The following is a 16,432-nucleotide window of genomic DNA, read 5'->3' as shown; positions in this document are numbered from 1 at the left end:
AAATAATAGTGTGGTAAAATAGTGGTTTAAAGTATGGAAAAAAAAATCCATACACTTTTGGCTTTCTTTTCCTACATGATTTTAAAGCAGCACAGTTGTACATTCATGAGGTATCAGGGGACTGATTTTTTTTTTCATGACAAGATGGGAGTTGCATATTTGAGATGAGAGAGGAAAGACATAAATCAGCTGCGTGATGAAGACCATGGCTCAGGAAGCTGTCAGGGCACAGAAGCGTCTCCTCTCTGAACATGGAGGCTCTGGATGAAGCTGAACTCTGCTTTCCCCAAATGAACACATCCTGCAGGAGGACAGCACGTCCTTATGTGGAAACCACCCTCATTAACAGTGTGCTGGCATGCATCACTGTACTCACTGTGATTCTTAACCTGCTGGTCATCATCTCTATCTCTCACTTCAAGTAGAGTCAACATTTCTTCTCCACACGGCTTAAAAATACACTTGTGTTTCATTTCATGGGCTGAATGATATAAAGTTTAAATCTCAAATGAAAAATATTTTGAATAATCTTTATTTTTTCACAGTTGCAGTAAATCCACTGGTCTGCTCTCCTCGTCCTCCTAGTATTATAACTGCGTGTGACACAATTTCTACATCAAACATAAATGTTGTCAGTGTTGATTTTCTCTGATTTCAGGCAGCTCCACACCACCACCAACCTCCTCCTCCTCTCTCTGGCTGTCGCTGACTTCCTTGTGGGTCTCCTTCAGATGCCACTTCTGCTCCTCCACAACCAAGGCTGCTGGTACTTGGGCGACGCCATGTGTGGCATGCATTACTTTTTAGGGTTCCTTGTTGTCAGTGTTTCAGTGGGAAGCATGGTGCTCATATCAGTCGACCGCTACATAGCAATTTGTGACCCCATGTTTTACACCACCAGAGTCACTCTGACCAGAGTTAAACTCTGTGTTTGTTTGTGTTGGATATTTTCTGTTGTACACAGCAGTTGGATTTTGAGGGATTTCCTGAGAGAACCTGACATGTATAACTCCTGCTATGGGGATTGTGTCGTTGTTGTCAATTTCGCTGAAGGACTTGTCGATCTAATTGCGACCTTTTTAGGCCCCATTTTGATTATTATAATTCTGTATTTGAGGGTGTTCGTGGTGGCTGTGTCTCAGGCTCGGGCCATGCGCTCACACGTGACCAGCATCACACTGGAGCGTTCCCAGACTGTAAAAGCTGCAAAGTCTGAGATTAAAGCAGCCAGGACTCTCGGTATTGTAGTGATCGTGTTTCTTCTCTGCTCGTGTCCATATTATTGTTTTACTGTTGCTGCTGAGAGTAACTTGGTCGGGGCGTCAACATCAGGCATTGAGATTTGGTTCTTGTATTTAAACTCCAGTCTTAACCCCATCATTTATGTCTTTTTCTATCCATGGTTCAGAAAAACCATTAAACACATTTTTACACTTCAAATTTTGCAGCCTGGCTCTCATGAAGTGAGTGTGATGTAGAGAGAGCGAGAGAGCTGACACTGAAGTTGTTGTGAACATATTCAATTCAAATGTCTGAATGTCATCAGGTGGTTGTGTCAAGTATTTTTGTTATTTGGACACAAACATTTTAAAAACTATTTCTAACATGAAAAAAAAATCTGACCTATATAGTATACTAAATGAATACCACTTCGTCATCACTCTTTTCTGTTATCATACACCACCGTCATTAGAGTCACCATCAACAAATCATCTTACATAATCTCGCTTTATAACTAAATAAATGTATATTATTTGTTTCGTAATGTGTTCTTTTTTGTACAATAATTAAACTGTATAAACAAAACAAGATCATTAACACAGTGCAGGAGTGACATGCAACAGCAGTAAAACACACCAAAGCATATCTTTCTTCACTGCTTTTTGAATCAGTTTTGCTCATAAATTCCTGAAGATCGTAATTGGTATTGGTCACAAGGATTTTATATAAACAGTGCAGTTGATCATCAAAGCTGTTCCATGTTGGTCTGCATACAGTCTACACCTATGTATATGTATATGTGTATGACCTGACCCATATTACTAATATGTAAAATATCACAGTTGATGGGTCATTTGTGAGCATAAGCGTTTGGTCCAGGGACAAAAAGTCTGTCACATTTTTTTCTGATTTCTCTTCGATAAAGCAAGATTGAAATTGTGTGTGTGTTCAAATGTACAATTCTTCATTTATTACTAAAATCTCTTGTATGGAGGATAAAACATGACTTATGTATAATGCATAAATAAATTGTTACGACCCAGCTCGTTTTGGAGAACAGTAACGTGTGATTTGGAATTAGAAATAAGGTGGAATGTGACAACAGGACCGGGTTAGGGTAAAGTCAGGAGTTTAATTAAATAAGGAGTGTGCACTTGCACAAGGAAATATAACAAAAGGAGGCTGTACAGGTGCTGACAAATAACTAATACAAAGTGAGGTCGAATAAATGACCGCTATTTAGCTCTTGGCTAAAAGAAACAACTAAAGAACAAAAGTAGATCAGCACCCATAAACTTACAAAAATTAAGCTCACAGTTAACAGGAACTGAGGGCACACAAGCTATTTATACTGCAGCTGGGGTTGATTGAAGAGTCTTGATTAGTCGACTTGGTCGACTCACAGCCACACCAATCACAGACGCCAGTGAACAGGATGCAGGAAGTAGACTGCCTCTGCTTCGGAAGGACCAATCCTCAACAGGGAATCACACAGCAGGATTTGCATGCCTGGTAGAATCACTCATGGAAACAACACAATGAATATACACTAAACGGCAGCCAGCAGCAGCCATAATAAAATGAGGGATAAATAAATATATGAATAAATAAATGATTATATTCTTCTACTATTTCTGTATTTTTGTGTCCATATGTTAATGAGATAGGAGGTCCCAACCTCAGTAAACAGCATGATTGGTTACAGGAGTGTGTGCGATTCAGGTTGACTGCTTCTGCCTGACTAGTGGCGCTGAGTCATGTACAGGAAACATTTACATTTACACCCTGCTCTGTAAGCCAAGGCGGGAACCACAGCCTGGACGCGGAGTGATGAGGGTCTGCTCTGACTGCAGGCTGGGACTGCTGGCTGCGGAGGCTACTATGAGACTGACCTGACCTCCCAAAAGACCTGCAAGTGCTTTTGGGAGAGGATCCCGGCACCACCCGCTGTTTGTTGTTGAGCACAGTAACTGCAGAGTGATACGTGCTTTCACGTGAGAGTCTCCAAACACCACAACAGTCTCCAAAAACACCAGAAATATTTGCTGGATTTGTTTCGCCAAGTTGGCAACACTAGCAGGTCTTTCAGTGGCCTCCCGGTCGAGGCCATTGCGCTAAATTGAGCTGGTTAGCAACGCTATGTTACAGGTAGGAAGGCTTGGGATCATTTGCATTTGTCTTGGTCTCCGATTTGACCAATCATGCTGTTGACTGAGATTACCTCATTAACATATGGACACAGAAATACAAAAATAAATGAATGTAGGTGAAGAGAAATGTAGAAATAAATGTATAGCTTTTATTTATTCTTTATTTTATTCATGTATGTATTTATTTTTGCATTTATTTATTCATCCCTGTATTTATTTATTTATGAATTTATTGATTTTTTTATTTATGTATTTATTTAAATATTTTTTCATACATTTATTTATTCATACATAATTCTTCTTTCATCCTCCATATTCTTGCTGCAAAGACACAAGTGCTAACCACTACACCAGCTGTGTGGCCCTCTACAATTACCACATGATTTAAAAGTGTAATCAAGGGGGTTGTACTTTTTAATGTCTGGGTACACCCTGGACAGGTTGCCAGTCCATCACAGGGCCACATATAGAGACGAATAACCATTGTAATTGTTAATTCAAGTCTCTTTGATATTGAATCTTTTGAGATACCCCCACATCCTGTTTCATCCCCACAGTTTGCCAGATTATCTGCCAGATACAGTATGTGTCCTATTGGAAATGTATGGGACATCAATGAGGAGCAGAATCAGATGGTTACCACAAAATATTTAGCAGCTCAAGTCTTTTATACAGCAAGAATAGGTAACCATTGCATCTATAATTACCATCCATCCATCCATCCATTTATCGTCTACAACTTTATCCTCCACAAGACGGTTGCGGGGAGCACTGCAATAGGAAGGGTACTCCCTGGACAGTTTGCCAGTCCATCACAGGGCCAAACACAAAAACAAACAACAACCTTATCTGACACCTATGGTCAATTTAGAGTGTACAATTTACCTAATACCCATATTGCATGTTTTTGGACTGTGGGAGGAAACCTGAGACCCCCAAACCGAGACCCCCAAACCTGGATCTTCATGCTGCAAAGACAAGCGTGCAAACCTCTACACCAACTGTGTGGCCCTCTACAATTACCAAATGATTTAAAAGTGTAATCAAAACAAAAGGTTAAAAGGTTTGTGTGAATTATTAAACTTTTGATTTAAGTTTTACTATATGTTAGTCCTAACCTTTCTTAAAAAGGGGGTTGTACTTTCTACAAATGTTTTTTTTTTCCCTCTAGGAAATAAGGTTGAACATTCAGGAGTACCAGGGGACTTTTGTTTTGCTCTGGTCTCATGAGTTGCAACATAAATCAACACAATATAAATCAGCAGAATGATGAAGACCTTGGATCAGAAGCTGTCAGAGCACAGCAGCGTCTCCTCTCTCTCTCTCTGAACATGGAGGCTCTGGAGGAACCTGAACTCTGTTTTCCCCACATCAACACCTCGTGCAGGAGGACGAGGCGTCCTTACATGGAGACCACGCTCATGTACAGTGTGCTGTCCTGCATCATTGTGCTCACTGTGATTCTTAACCTGCTGGTCATCATCTCTATCTCCCACTTCAGGCAGAGTCAACACTTTTTCAAATGGCTACATAGGCAGCATCATGTTTTTATGGCATATGTGGCTGTAAATGCAACTTGATGCTCTTCTAGTACTCAGTAATATTATTATTACAACTGCTTGTAACACAATTTCTACATATACCATGAATGGTTTCAGTGTTGATTTTCTCTGATTTCAGGCGGCTCCACACCACCACCAACCTCCTCCTTCTCTCTCTGGCTGTCTCTGACTTTGTCATGGGTCTCTGGGAGATGCCATTTCTCCTCCACTATCAAGGCTGCTGGCTCCTTGGCGACGAAATGTGTGCTCTAAATACCTTTTTAAGTTTCCTCCTTGTCAGCGTTTCAGTGGGATGCATGGTGCTCATTGCGATCGACCGCTATATAGCAATTTGTGACCCCATGTTTTACACCACCAGAGTCACTCTGACCAGAGTTAAACTCTGTGTTTGTCTTTGTTGGATATTTTCTGGTGTACACAGCATTTGGATGTTGAGGGATTTGTTAAAACAGCCTGACATATTTAGGTCCTGCTACGGAGAGTGCACAGTTGTTGTCACTTTTGCTGAAGGACTTGTTGATCTTATTGCCACCTTTTTAGGCCCTGTTTTAATTATTGCAATTCTCTATTCCAGAGTGTTTGTGGTGGCTGTGTCTCAGGCTCGAGCCATGCGCTCTCACATCGCAGTCGTCACAGTGGAGCGTTCCCAGACTGTAAAAGCTAAGAAATCTGAGATTAAAGCAGCCAGGACTCTCGGTATTGTAATTATTGTGTTTCTTCTCTGCTCGTCTCCATATTATAGTTTTGCTATTGCAGCTGAAAGTAATTTGGTCGGGGCGTCAACTTCAGGCATCGAGATTTGGTTAATGTACATAAACTCTAGTCTTAATCCTATAATTTATGTCTTTTCCTACCGGTGGTTCCGAAAAACCATTAAATACATTGTTTCACTTCAGATACTGCAGCCTGGCTCCCGTGATGCCAGTGTACTATAGAGAGAGAGAGAGCGAGACGGTGCAGAATGTGATAGATTGGCACTGATTAGTTAAAATATTATATTCAAATCTTTCATAGAAATGTGTTTCAATCGTGTGAATTTCATAATGTGTAAAAAAAAAAGAGAGATATTTATGGAACAGATTTTTGGTTATGATAAGAAAATTAACATTTGTATCACCATGTCTAAAACATTGGAAATGTACTCCCCAGTCACCACCATTGTCTGTTTCTCATACAAGAATATTTTTACTTAATATATTTATGCCTAATGCCTCATGAGTAATAGGAAGTATATATTAGTCCTTGATCCTAACATACAGTTGTACCATAGTATTGATTTAGTCTGCATTGTTCTTTGATTTTGAATCAGTTTTGCTCATACAAATGGACATATAAATGGCATTTTTGCTTCGGGGGAGGGGTGTTGAAAATAAGAGACTGCTCTAGTTTCTGTGTGTGATCTTGTATTTATTTCTTTGTGAGGTCCAAACAAATGTAAAAAACATGATTTTTCTCATTCTTAATTTATTACTTCTTAAATCTCTGGCATCGTTGACAACCTCAAGCTTACAGAGGCACTGGTCTTTTGTTGTGTAAAACAGCCATCTGTTGTAAACTGACCATTTGTGTTGTACATTATAGATGAATGGATGATTTTATTTACAAACATCATTTCCATGAAAGTTTGGAAACTTTCAAAATAATGCAATAAAACAAAAATCTGTAATTTGTTTGATCACTTGAATCTTTGTTTAAAATAAGATTTGCAGTTTTTTCACTGACAAAACATATTAATTCATTCATTCATTCATCTTCTATCACTTTGGTCATGGGGCAGCTGGTGCCAAACCTGACATAGGGCGAATGGCTGGGTACACCCTGGACAGGTTGCCAGTCCATCACAGGGCCACATATAGAGACGAATAACCATTGTAATTGTAAATTCAAGTCTCTTTGATATTGAATCTTTTGAGATACCCCCACACCCTGTTTCATCCCCACAGTTTGCCAGATTGTCTGCCAGATATGTGTCCTATTGAAAATGTGTGGGACATCAATGAGGAGCAGAATCAGATGGTTACCACAAAATGTTTAGCAGCTCAAGTTTTTTATACAGCAAGAATAGGTAACCATTGCATTTATAATTACCATCCATCCATCCATCCATTTATCGTCTACAACTTTATCCTCCACAAGACGGTTGCGGGGAGCACTGCCAACTCAGCTGACATAGGGCAATGGCAATAGGAAGGGTACTCCCTGGACAGTTTGCCAGTCCATCACAGGGCCAAACACAAAAACAAACAACAACCTTATCTGACACCTATGGTCAATTTAGAGTGTACAATTTACCTAATACCCATATTGCATGTTTTTGGACTGTGGGAGGAAACCTGAGACCCCCAAACCGAGACCCCCAAACCTGGATCTTCATGCTGCAAAGACAAGCGTGCAAACCTCTACACCAACTGTGTGGCCCTCTACAATTACCAAATGATTTAAAAGTGTAATCAAAACAAAAGGTTAAAAGGTTTGTGTGAATTATTAAACTTTTGATTTAAGTTTTACTATATGTTAGTCCTAACCTTTCTTAAAAAGGGGGTTGTACTTTCTACAAATGTTTTTTTTTTTTTCCTCTAGGAAATAAGGTTGAACATTCAGGAGTACCAGGGGACTTTTGTTTTGCTCTGGTCTCATGAGTTGCAACATAAATCAACCCAATATAAATCAGCAGTATGATGAAGACCTTGGATCAGAAGCTGTCAGAGCACAGCAGCGTCTCCTCTCTCTCTCTCTGAACATGGAGGCTCTGGAGGAACCTGAACTCTGTTTTCCCCACATCAACACCTCGTGCAGGAGGACAAGGCGTCCTTACATGGAAACCACGCTCATGTACAGTGTGCTGTCCTGCATCATTGTGCTCACTGTGATTCTTAACCTACTGGTCATCATCTCTATCTCCCACTTCAGGCAGAGTCAAAACTTTTTCAAATGGCTACATAGGCTGCATAATTTTTTTATGGCATATGTGGCTGTAAATGCACCTTGATGCTCTTCTAGTCCTCCGTAATATTATTATTACAACTGCTTGCAACACAATTTGTACATACAAAATTAATGGTTTCAGTGTTGATTTTCTCTAATTTCAGGCAGCTCCACACCACCACCAACCTCCTCCTTCTCTCTCTGGCTGTCGCTGACTTCCTCGTGGGTCTGCTGGAGATGCCACTTCATCTCCACAATCAAGGCTGCTGGCTCATTGGTGACCGAATGTGTGCTCTGCATATCTTTTTAAGTTTCCTCGTTGTCAGTGTTTCAGTTGGAAGCATGGTGCTCATAGCGATCGACCGCTATATCGCAATATGTGACCCCATGTTTTACACCACCAGAGTCACTCTGACCAGAGTTAAACTCTGTGTTTGTCTGTGTTGGATATTTTCTGCTGTACATGGCATTTGGATATTAAGGGATTTGTTAAAACAGCCTGACATATTTAGGTCCTGCTACGGAGAGTGCACAGTTGTTGTCACTTTTGCTGAAGGACTTGTTGATCTTATTGCCACCTTTTTAGGCCCAGTTTTAATTATTGCAATTCTCTATTCCAGAGTGTTTGTGGTGGCTGTGTCTCAGGCTCGAGCCATGCGTTCTCACGTCGCAGTCGTCACAGTGGAGCGTTCCCACACTGTAAAAGTTAAGAAATCTGAGATTAAAGCAGCCAGGACTCTCGGTATTGTAATTATTGTTTTTCTTCTCTGCTCATGTCCATATTATAGTTTTGCTGTTGCAGCTGAAAGCAACTTGGTTGGAGCATCAACTTCAGGCATTGAGATTTGGTTAATGTACATAAACTCTAGTCTTAACCCGATAATTTATGTATTTTTCTACCTGTGGTTCAGAAAAACCATTAAATATATTGTTTCACTTCAGATACTTCAGCCTGGCTCCCGTGATGCCAGTGTACTATAGAGAGAAAGAGAGAGAGGGTGCAGGATGTGATAGATTGCCACTGAATTTGTTAAATCTTCTATAAAAATGTGTTTCAATCCTGTGAATTTCATAATGTGAAACAAAAACAAAAAAAAAAGAAGAAGACATTTATGGAACTGCTTTTTGGTTATAATTAGAAAATTTAATTTTTACCACCATGTCTAAACCATTGGAAATGTTCTCCCCAATCCCCACCATTGTCTACTTCTCATATAAGAATACTTTTACTTAATAATGTTACGCAATTTGAGTCACCTGTAGTTAAAAAAAAACCTCAAAGCACCGGTGTAATAATAAAATAAAAATTAAACAAGAAGTATATATTAGTCCCCGATCCTAACATACAGTTAAAGCGTGGTATTGATTTACTTTAGTTTGCTTTACTTTAGCTTGTTTTTTTATTTCAAATCAGTTTGCTCTGGGGAGGGGGGTTAAAAATAGGAGACTTTTTAAATTATTACTATTAAATCTCTGGCATTATTGACAAGCTCCAGCTTACAGAGGCACTGGTTTATTCTGAACCTTGTATATCATGGCCCTGGGTGGTTCTGTTGTAAACTGACCCTTTTTGTTGTATATTATGCATATACTGCTTCTCGCCTGTTTTAACAAATCGCCTGTGTGCAAACTGACCTTTCTTGCAAGAAATAAAATCTTGTCAGCAAGTCTCTATTTCATTATTCATGTTAGAATTTTCACAACACCATTCACTCTCACATCAACACCTATTGGCAATTTAGAGAGCCTAATTTATCTCTGCATGTTTTTGGACTGTGGGAGGAAAAAAGTGAACTAGAAGAACCCTGAGAAAACCATGCACACACAGGGAGAACATGCAAACTCCACACAGGAAGGCCAAGATGCGAAACCAGCAACCTTCTTGCTGTGAGGCAACAGTACTAGCCACGTGTTCTACTGTATGGCCCCCACAGAGAATAATGTACATTTTAAAAGAAATAAGGTGACAGTATGCAACCTACTCAAAAAAGGTTAGGACAGTATATGACTGAAGAGGCTGTACACGAAACGCTGTTCTGTATGGTTCCTCAATTGGCATCTTTACTGGTAACCAGGGTTGGGCATCGGTTGGGTTTTATCCAATACCGGCGCCTACTCTGTATTTTTGTAAATGGTTCCGGTCCTTAAGTACTTAAAAAAAACAAAACCGCACACACTTTGTCAACAAACAATACCCTTTTATTTCCAGGGCCCAAAGGTGTCAGATATGCCGGCCATGTCCCCAGCACTGTTTATGATCAACAATTTTGTCCCTACCACTTTTGAAATGTTTCCTCTGGCTTCGCCTTGCCCAGGCATAGTTCACCATCTTTCGGGTTCTATAGCACGCGCTCACACTCCACCTCCCCGATGCTGCGGGACGAGATGGGCCGGTGGTGTGCCCGACCACTCTGTGAGAAGGGGGTCGGGATCCCACTTTGGCCGGTGTGTGCCGGCCCTCACTTTCATTGCGTCACAGGGTTTCGTGTGTGTGCCCTCTGACTCGCACGTGCGTTAAACTCCTGGGTCCATGTTTCAAGACTGGTGGGGTGGGTTGCCGGCATCACCGCAGACCCGGTTACCCTTCAAACGGCTGACACCCAACTCCCCTGCCCGACAGGCCTTTCAGATGTGAGCCGCTCGAATCAGATGGGACCGAGGGAGCTGTAGCATTGTTCTCTTCTTCTATGGTAGGGATGCTTCCTATTCCCTGTGTCCAGATTTGCACCCTTATTCGATGTTGAAGCCAGATATTACAGGACCCTGACGCACGAGTATGCCAGGTTTGGCGATATTTGACGCGCAATGCGATGAGCACTGCGGTGCACATGGAAGCATACCAGGGCCTTTAGTCTTAGGCGTCAAACGACTTGGTGCCAAACTTTGTAAGAGAATGTCTGTCATGAGCATGAGGGTCAAAAACCAGCTAGGGTACTGCATGCCCAGAACATGGACGACTGCTTATCTGTAAAAGTACCGTTGATGTAGAGTCTGAAATTTGAAATTTATATGCTCTTGTGTCGTCTCTAACGAGGTACTCCATAGGTATTTTAGCAGGACAATGTCAGGCCTTATTCAGCATAAGTTATAACAGTATGGCTTTGAACATAGAGTCTGTGTGATAAACAACCACCCACACACCTATGGTCAATTTAGAGTGTACAATTTACCTAACACCCATATTGCATGTTTTTGAATTGTGGGAGGAAACCAGAGAACCCGGCAAAAACCCATGCACACATGAGGAGAACATGCACACTACGTGCAGAAAGGCCCTTATTCCGACCAGGTCGGGAACCCGGGTCTTCTTGCTGCAAAGACACGCGTGCTAACCACTACATCTACTGTGTGGCCCTCTACAATTACCAAATTATTCAAAAGTGTAATCAAAACAAAAGGTCAAAAGGTTTGTGTGAATTATTAAACTCTTGAATTTATTTTACTGTATTTTTTTCCCAACTTTTCTTAAAAAGGGGGTTGCACTTTCTACAAATGTTTTTTATCCTTTAGGAATTGAGGTTGAACATTCAGGAGTACCAGGGGACTTTTGTTTTGCTCTGGTCTCATGAGTTGCAACATAAATCAACACAATATAAATCAGCAGTATGATGAAGACCTTGGATAAGAAGCTGTCAGAGCACAGCAGCGTCTCCTCTCTCTGGACATGGAGGCTCCGGAAAAAACTGAACTCTGTTTTCCCCACATCAACACCTCGTGCAGAAGGACGAGGCGTCCTTACATGGAGACCATGCTCATGTACAGTGTGCTGTCCTGCATCATTGTGCTCACTGTGATTCTTAACCTGCTGGTCATCATCTCTATCTCCCACTTCAGGCAGAGTCAATACTTTTTCAAATGGCTACATAGGCTGCATCACTTTTTTATGGCATATGTGACTGTAAATGCACCTTGATGCTCTTCAAGTCCTCTGTAATATTATTATCACAACTGCTTGTAACACAAATTCTACATACAAAATTAATGGTTTCAGTGTTGATTTTCTCTGATTTCAGGCGGCTCCACACCACCACCAACCTCCTCCTTCTCTCTCTGGCTGTCTCTGACTTCGTCATGGGGCTCCTGGAGATGCCAGTTCATCTCGACTATCAAGGCTGCTGGCTCATTGGTGACCGAATGTGTGCTCTAAATGCCTTTTTAAGTTTCCTCCTTGTCAGCGTTTCAGTGGGATGCATGGTGCTCATAGCGATCGACCGCTATATAGCAATTTGTAACCCCATGTTTTACACCACCAGAGTCACTCTGACCAGAGTTAAACTCTGTGTTTGTCTGTGTTGGATGTTTTCTGGTGTACACAGCAGTTGGATGTTGAGGGATTTGTTAAAACAGCCTGACATATTTAGGACTTGCTACGGAGAGTGCATAGTTGTTGTCACTTTTGCTGAAGGACTTTTTGATCTTATTATCACCTTTTTAGGCCCTGTTTTAATTATTGCAATTCTCTATTCAAGAGTGCTCGTGGTGGCTGTGTCTCAGGCTCGAGCCATGCGCTCTCACGTGGCAGTTGTCACAGTGCAGCGTTCCCACACTGTAAAAGCTAGGAAATCTGAGATAAAAGCAGCCAGGACTCTCGGTATTGTAATTATTGTGTTTCTTCTCTGCTCGTCTCCATATTATAGTTTTGCTGTTGCAGCTCAAAGTAACTCGGTCGGGGGGATAACATCAGGCATTGAGATTTGGTTGTTGTATTTAAACTCCAGTCTTAACCCCATCATTTATGTCTTTTTCTACCCGTGGTTCAGAAAAACCATTCAACACATTTTTACACTTCACATTCTGCAGCCTGGCTCCCGTGATGTGAGTGTGATGTAGAGAGAGAGAGAGCGAGAGAGCTGACACAGAAGTTGTTGTGAACATATTAAATTCAAATGTCTGAACGTCTTCAGGTGGTTGTGTCAAGCATTTTTGTTATTTGGACACAAACATTTTATAAACTATTAAATAATATGACAAAAAATCTGACCTACATAGTATACTAATTAAATACCATTTCGTCATCACTCTTATCTGTTTTCATACACCACTGTCATGCATATCTTTCTTCACTGCTTTTTGAATCAGTTTTGCTCATAATTTCCTGAAGATCATGAATTGCTGTTGGTCACAAGGATTTTATTTTAACAGTGCAGTTGATAATCAAAGCTGTTCCATGTTGATATGCATACAGTCTACACGTATGCATATGTATATGTAATATGTAGAATATCACAGTTGATGGGTCAGGTCATGGGTCATTAGTGATGAGCGTTTGGTCCATTGAAACAATGGCAGATTCATTGTCAATAGTGTATCAATATCTCATGCAAACATATTTCAAAATGACCTGAAAATTCCCTTTTTACAAGTTTTATATATTGTTTTGTCTTCACATGTTTGTTGGACAGATGATAAATGCTTTAAGCAGCTATGATTTAATTCCTCAATTCACTAAAACAAATATAAAAGGTACTGTAAAGACATTTTGTGCAATTAAAATACTTAAAATCCCTTAAAGATTAAAGATCACTGTCTTTAATCTTTAAAGACTGTATAAATAATATTTGCTATTTTGCAATAATATTTGCTGTTTTATTATTGCACTTCATTATGTCTGAAAACACAACTGTTTTTATACAAAAGCGTAACTTTCCAACAGGGACAAAAAGTCTTTCACATTTGTTCTGATTTCTCTTAGATAAAGCAAGATTAAAAATTGTGTGTGCGTTAAAATGTACAATTCTTCATTTACTTATTTAGATTTCATCATTTATTACTTAAATCTCTTCATGTATGGAGAACAAAACATGGCTTATGTATAAATAAATAAATAAATTAATGCATGCATGCATAAATAAATACATGAATAATTAAATAAAAGCATACAAAATATTAATAAATACATGCATGAATACATTTATAAATAAATGTATTACCAAATAACCAAATGATTTAAAAGTGCAATTAGAAGAAAATATCAAAAGGTTTGTGTAAATATTCAACTCTTGATTTTAGTTTTACTGTATTTTTGTTCCAACTTTTCTTAAAAAGAGGGTTGTACTTTCTACAAATGTTTTTTTATGCTTTAGGAATTGAGGTTGAACATTCAAGAGTACCAGGGGACTTTTGTTTTGCTCTGGTCTCACGAGTTGCAACATAAATCAACACAATATAAATCAGCAGTATGATGAAGACCTTGGATCGTCTCCTCTCTCTCTCTCTGAACATGGAGGCTCTGGAGGAACCTGAACTCTGTTTTCCCCACATCAACACCTCGTGCAGGAGGACAAGGCGTCCTTACATGGAAACCACGCTCATGTACAGTGTGCTGTCCTGCATCATTGTGCTCACTGTGATTCTTAACCTACTGGTCATCATCTCTATCTCCCACTTCAGGCAGAGTCAAAACTTTTTCACATGGCTGCACAGGCAGCATCACTTTTTTATGGCATATGTGGCTATAAATGCACCTTGATGGTCTTCTAGGCCTCCGGAATATTAGTATTACAACTGCTTGTAACACAATTTCTACATACAACATGAATGGTTTCAGTGTTGATTTTCTCTGATTTCAGGCAGCTCCACACCACCACCAACCTCCTCCTTCTCTCTCTGGCTGTCTCTGACTTCCTCATGGGGCTCCTGGAGATGCCACTTCATCTCCACTATCAAGGCTGCTGGATCCTTGGTGACCGAATGTGTGCTCTAAATATCTTTTTTAGTTTCCTACTTGTCAGTGTTTCAGTGGGATGCATGGTGCTCATAGCGATCGACCGCTATATAGCAATTTGTAACCCCATGTTTTACACCACCAGAGTCACTCTGACCAGAGTTAAACTCTGTGTTTGTCTGTGTTGGATATTTTCTGGTGTACATAGCATTTGGATGTTAAGGGATTTGTTAAAACAGCCTGACATATTTAGGTCCTGCTACGGAGAGTGCACAGTTGTTGTCACTTTTGCTGAAGGACTTGTTGATCTTATTGCCACCTTTTTAGGCCCAGTTTTAATTATTGCAATTCTCTATTCCAGAGTGTTTGTGGTGGCTGTGTCTCAGGCTCGAGCCATGCGCTCTCACATCGCAGTTGTCACAGTGGAGCGTTCTCAGACTGTAAAAGCTAAGAAATCTGAGATTAAAGCAGCCAGGACTCTCGGTATTGTAATTATTGTTTTTCTTCTCTGCTCATGTCCATATTATAGTTTTGCTGTTGCAGCTGAAAGTAACTCGGTCGGGGGGTCAACTTCAGGCATTGAGATTTGGTTAATGTACATAAACTCTAGTCTTAATCCTATAGTTTATGTATTTTTCTACCGGTGGTTCAGAAAAACCATTAAATATATTGTTTCACTTCAGATACTGCAGCCTGGCTCCCGTGATGCCAGTATACTATAGGGAGAGAGAGAGAGAGAGAGAGAGGGAGAGAGAGAGAGAGAGAGAGAGAGACGGTGCAGAATGTTCTAGATTGACACTGAATTTGTTAAAATATTAAATTTACATCGTTAGCACTCTATAAATGTCTTCGATAAAGACATGTTTTAATCCAGGGAATTTCATAATGTTAAAAAAAAGAGAGATTATGGAACTGCTTTTTGGTCATAATGAGAAAATGAATTTTTTATCACCATGTCTAAACCATTGGAAATGTTATCCCCAGTCACCACCATCGTCACTGTCATTGTCTGTTTCTCATTTACTAAATAAAACAAAGCCATTAGAGCCAACAGTAATTCAAATGACTGAAACTACAAGTGTAATGATAAAATAAGTATATATTTTTAACCGTCCCTAATCCTATACTGTGAAAGTAAGTAGTAGGTATAGATTTACTTTAGTTTAGTTTACTTTAGCTTTTTGATTTTAAATCAGTTTTGCTCATATAAATGGCCATTAATGGAATCTATGCTCTGGGGGAGGGATGTTAAAAATAGGAGACTGCTCCGTCCCTAATCCTATACTGTGAAAGTAAGTAGTAGGTATAGATTTACTTTAGTTTAGTTTACTTTAGCTTTTTGATTTTAAATCAGTTTTGCTCATATAAATGGCCATTAATGGAATCTATGCTCTGGGGGAGGGATGTTAAAAATAGGAGACTGCTCCAGTTTGTGTGTGTGATCTTGTATTTATATCTTTGTGAGGTCAACAAAAAACCTAAGTAAGACATTTCTTTGAATTCTTAAATCTCTGGCAGCACTGACAAGCTTGAGCTTACATCGGCACTGGTCTATATTGGACCCTGAGTTAAACGGATCCTGGGCAGTTCTGTTGTAAGCTGGCCATTTGTGTTCTATATTAGATGAATAGACGTTTTCATTGACAAACCCTATATCCATGAAAAATGGGACACTTTAAGAAAAATGCAATAAAACAAAAATTTGTAACCGATAAAAATGCAATAAAACAATTTGCAGTGTTTTCACTGACAAACCGTATTCATTCACTCTTTCATTCATCTTTTACCACTTTATCCTCCACATGAGGGTTATGGGGCTGCTAGTGCTAATCCCAACTGACATAGGGCGAAAGGCTGGGTACACCCTGGACAGGTCGCCAGTTCATCACAGGGCCACATATAGAGGCCAA

At 40.0% G+C, this 16,432-nt stretch overlaps 4 protein-coding genes across 7 annotated transcripts; all 4 read left to right on the top strand.

Annotated features, from left to right (window-relative positions):
- The first annotated feature begins 221 nt into the window (after positions 1-221).
- Positions 222-2,801, top strand: LOC122765258 (trace amine-associated receptor 8a-like). Its single transcript, XM_044019419.1, has 2 exons — positions 222-421; positions 659-2,801. The coding sequence occupies exons 1-2, from the start codon at positions 252-254 to the stop codon at positions 1,476-1,478; spliced, it is 990 nt and encodes a 329-aa protein (XP_043875354.1). The 5' UTR covers positions 222-251; the 3' UTR covers positions 1,479-2,801.
- Positions 2,802-4,659: 1,858 nt separating this feature from the next.
- Positions 4,660-7,129, top strand: LOC122785529 (trace amine-associated receptor 13c-like). Its single transcript, XM_044051368.1, has 2 exons — positions 4,660-4,872; positions 5,052-7,129. The coding sequence occupies exons 1-2, from the start codon at positions 4,703-4,705 to the stop codon at positions 5,866-5,868; spliced, it is 987 nt and encodes a 328-aa protein (XP_043907303.1). The 5' UTR covers positions 4,660-4,702; the 3' UTR covers positions 5,869-7,129.
- Positions 7,130-7,637: 508 nt separating this feature from the next.
- On the top strand, positions 7,638-12,876 carry LOC122785507 (trace amine-associated receptor 13c-like). Of its 3 annotated transcripts, none has more exons than XM_044051349.1 (2): positions 7,638-7,843; positions 11,872-12,876. In XM_044051349.1, exons 1-2 carry the CDS (start codon positions 7,674-7,676, stop codon positions 12,686-12,688), a joined length of 987 nt encoding a protein of 328 aa, XP_043907284.1. In that variant the 5' UTR covers positions 7,638-7,673; the 3' UTR covers positions 12,689-12,876. The 3 variants fall into 3 exon arrangements, with proteins under 3 accessions (XP_043907284.1, XP_043907290.1, XP_043907276.1); XM_044051355.1 differs by lacking the exon at positions 11,872-12,876 and adding an exon at positions 8,023-9,519 and having other exon boundaries at positions 7,638-7,765; XM_044051341.1 differs by lacking the exon at positions 11,872-12,876 and adding an exon at positions 8,023-9,519.
- Positions 12,877-13,747: 871 nt separating this feature from the next.
- Positions 13,748-15,780, top strand: LOC122785494 (trace amine-associated receptor 13c-like). 2 transcript variants are annotated; one of them, XM_044051330.1, is made up of 2 exons: positions 13,748-14,170; positions 14,428-15,780. In XM_044051330.1, the coding sequence occupies exons 1-2, from the start codon at positions 14,037-14,039 to the stop codon at positions 15,242-15,244; spliced, it is 951 nt and encodes a 316-aa protein (XP_043907265.1). In that variant the 5' UTR covers positions 13,748-14,036; the 3' UTR covers positions 15,245-15,780. The 2 variants fall into 2 exon arrangements, with proteins under 2 accessions (XP_043907265.1, XP_043907257.1); XM_044051322.1 differs by having other exon boundaries at positions 13,748-14,248.
- The last annotated feature ends 652 nt before the right edge of the window (positions 15,781-16,432 follow it).

Source organism: Solea senegalensis, linkage group LG2 (genome assembly GCF_019176455.1).
Source record: "Solea senegalensis isolate Sse05_10M linkage group LG2, IFAPA_SoseM_1, whole genome shotgun sequence".
Classification (NCBI taxonomy): Eukaryota; Metazoa; Chordata; class Actinopteri; order Pleuronectiformes; family Soleidae; genus Solea; species Solea senegalensis.
The sequence above is the reverse complement of the archived record's forward strand: the minus strand, read 5'-3'. Positions and strand labels throughout refer to the sequence as shown.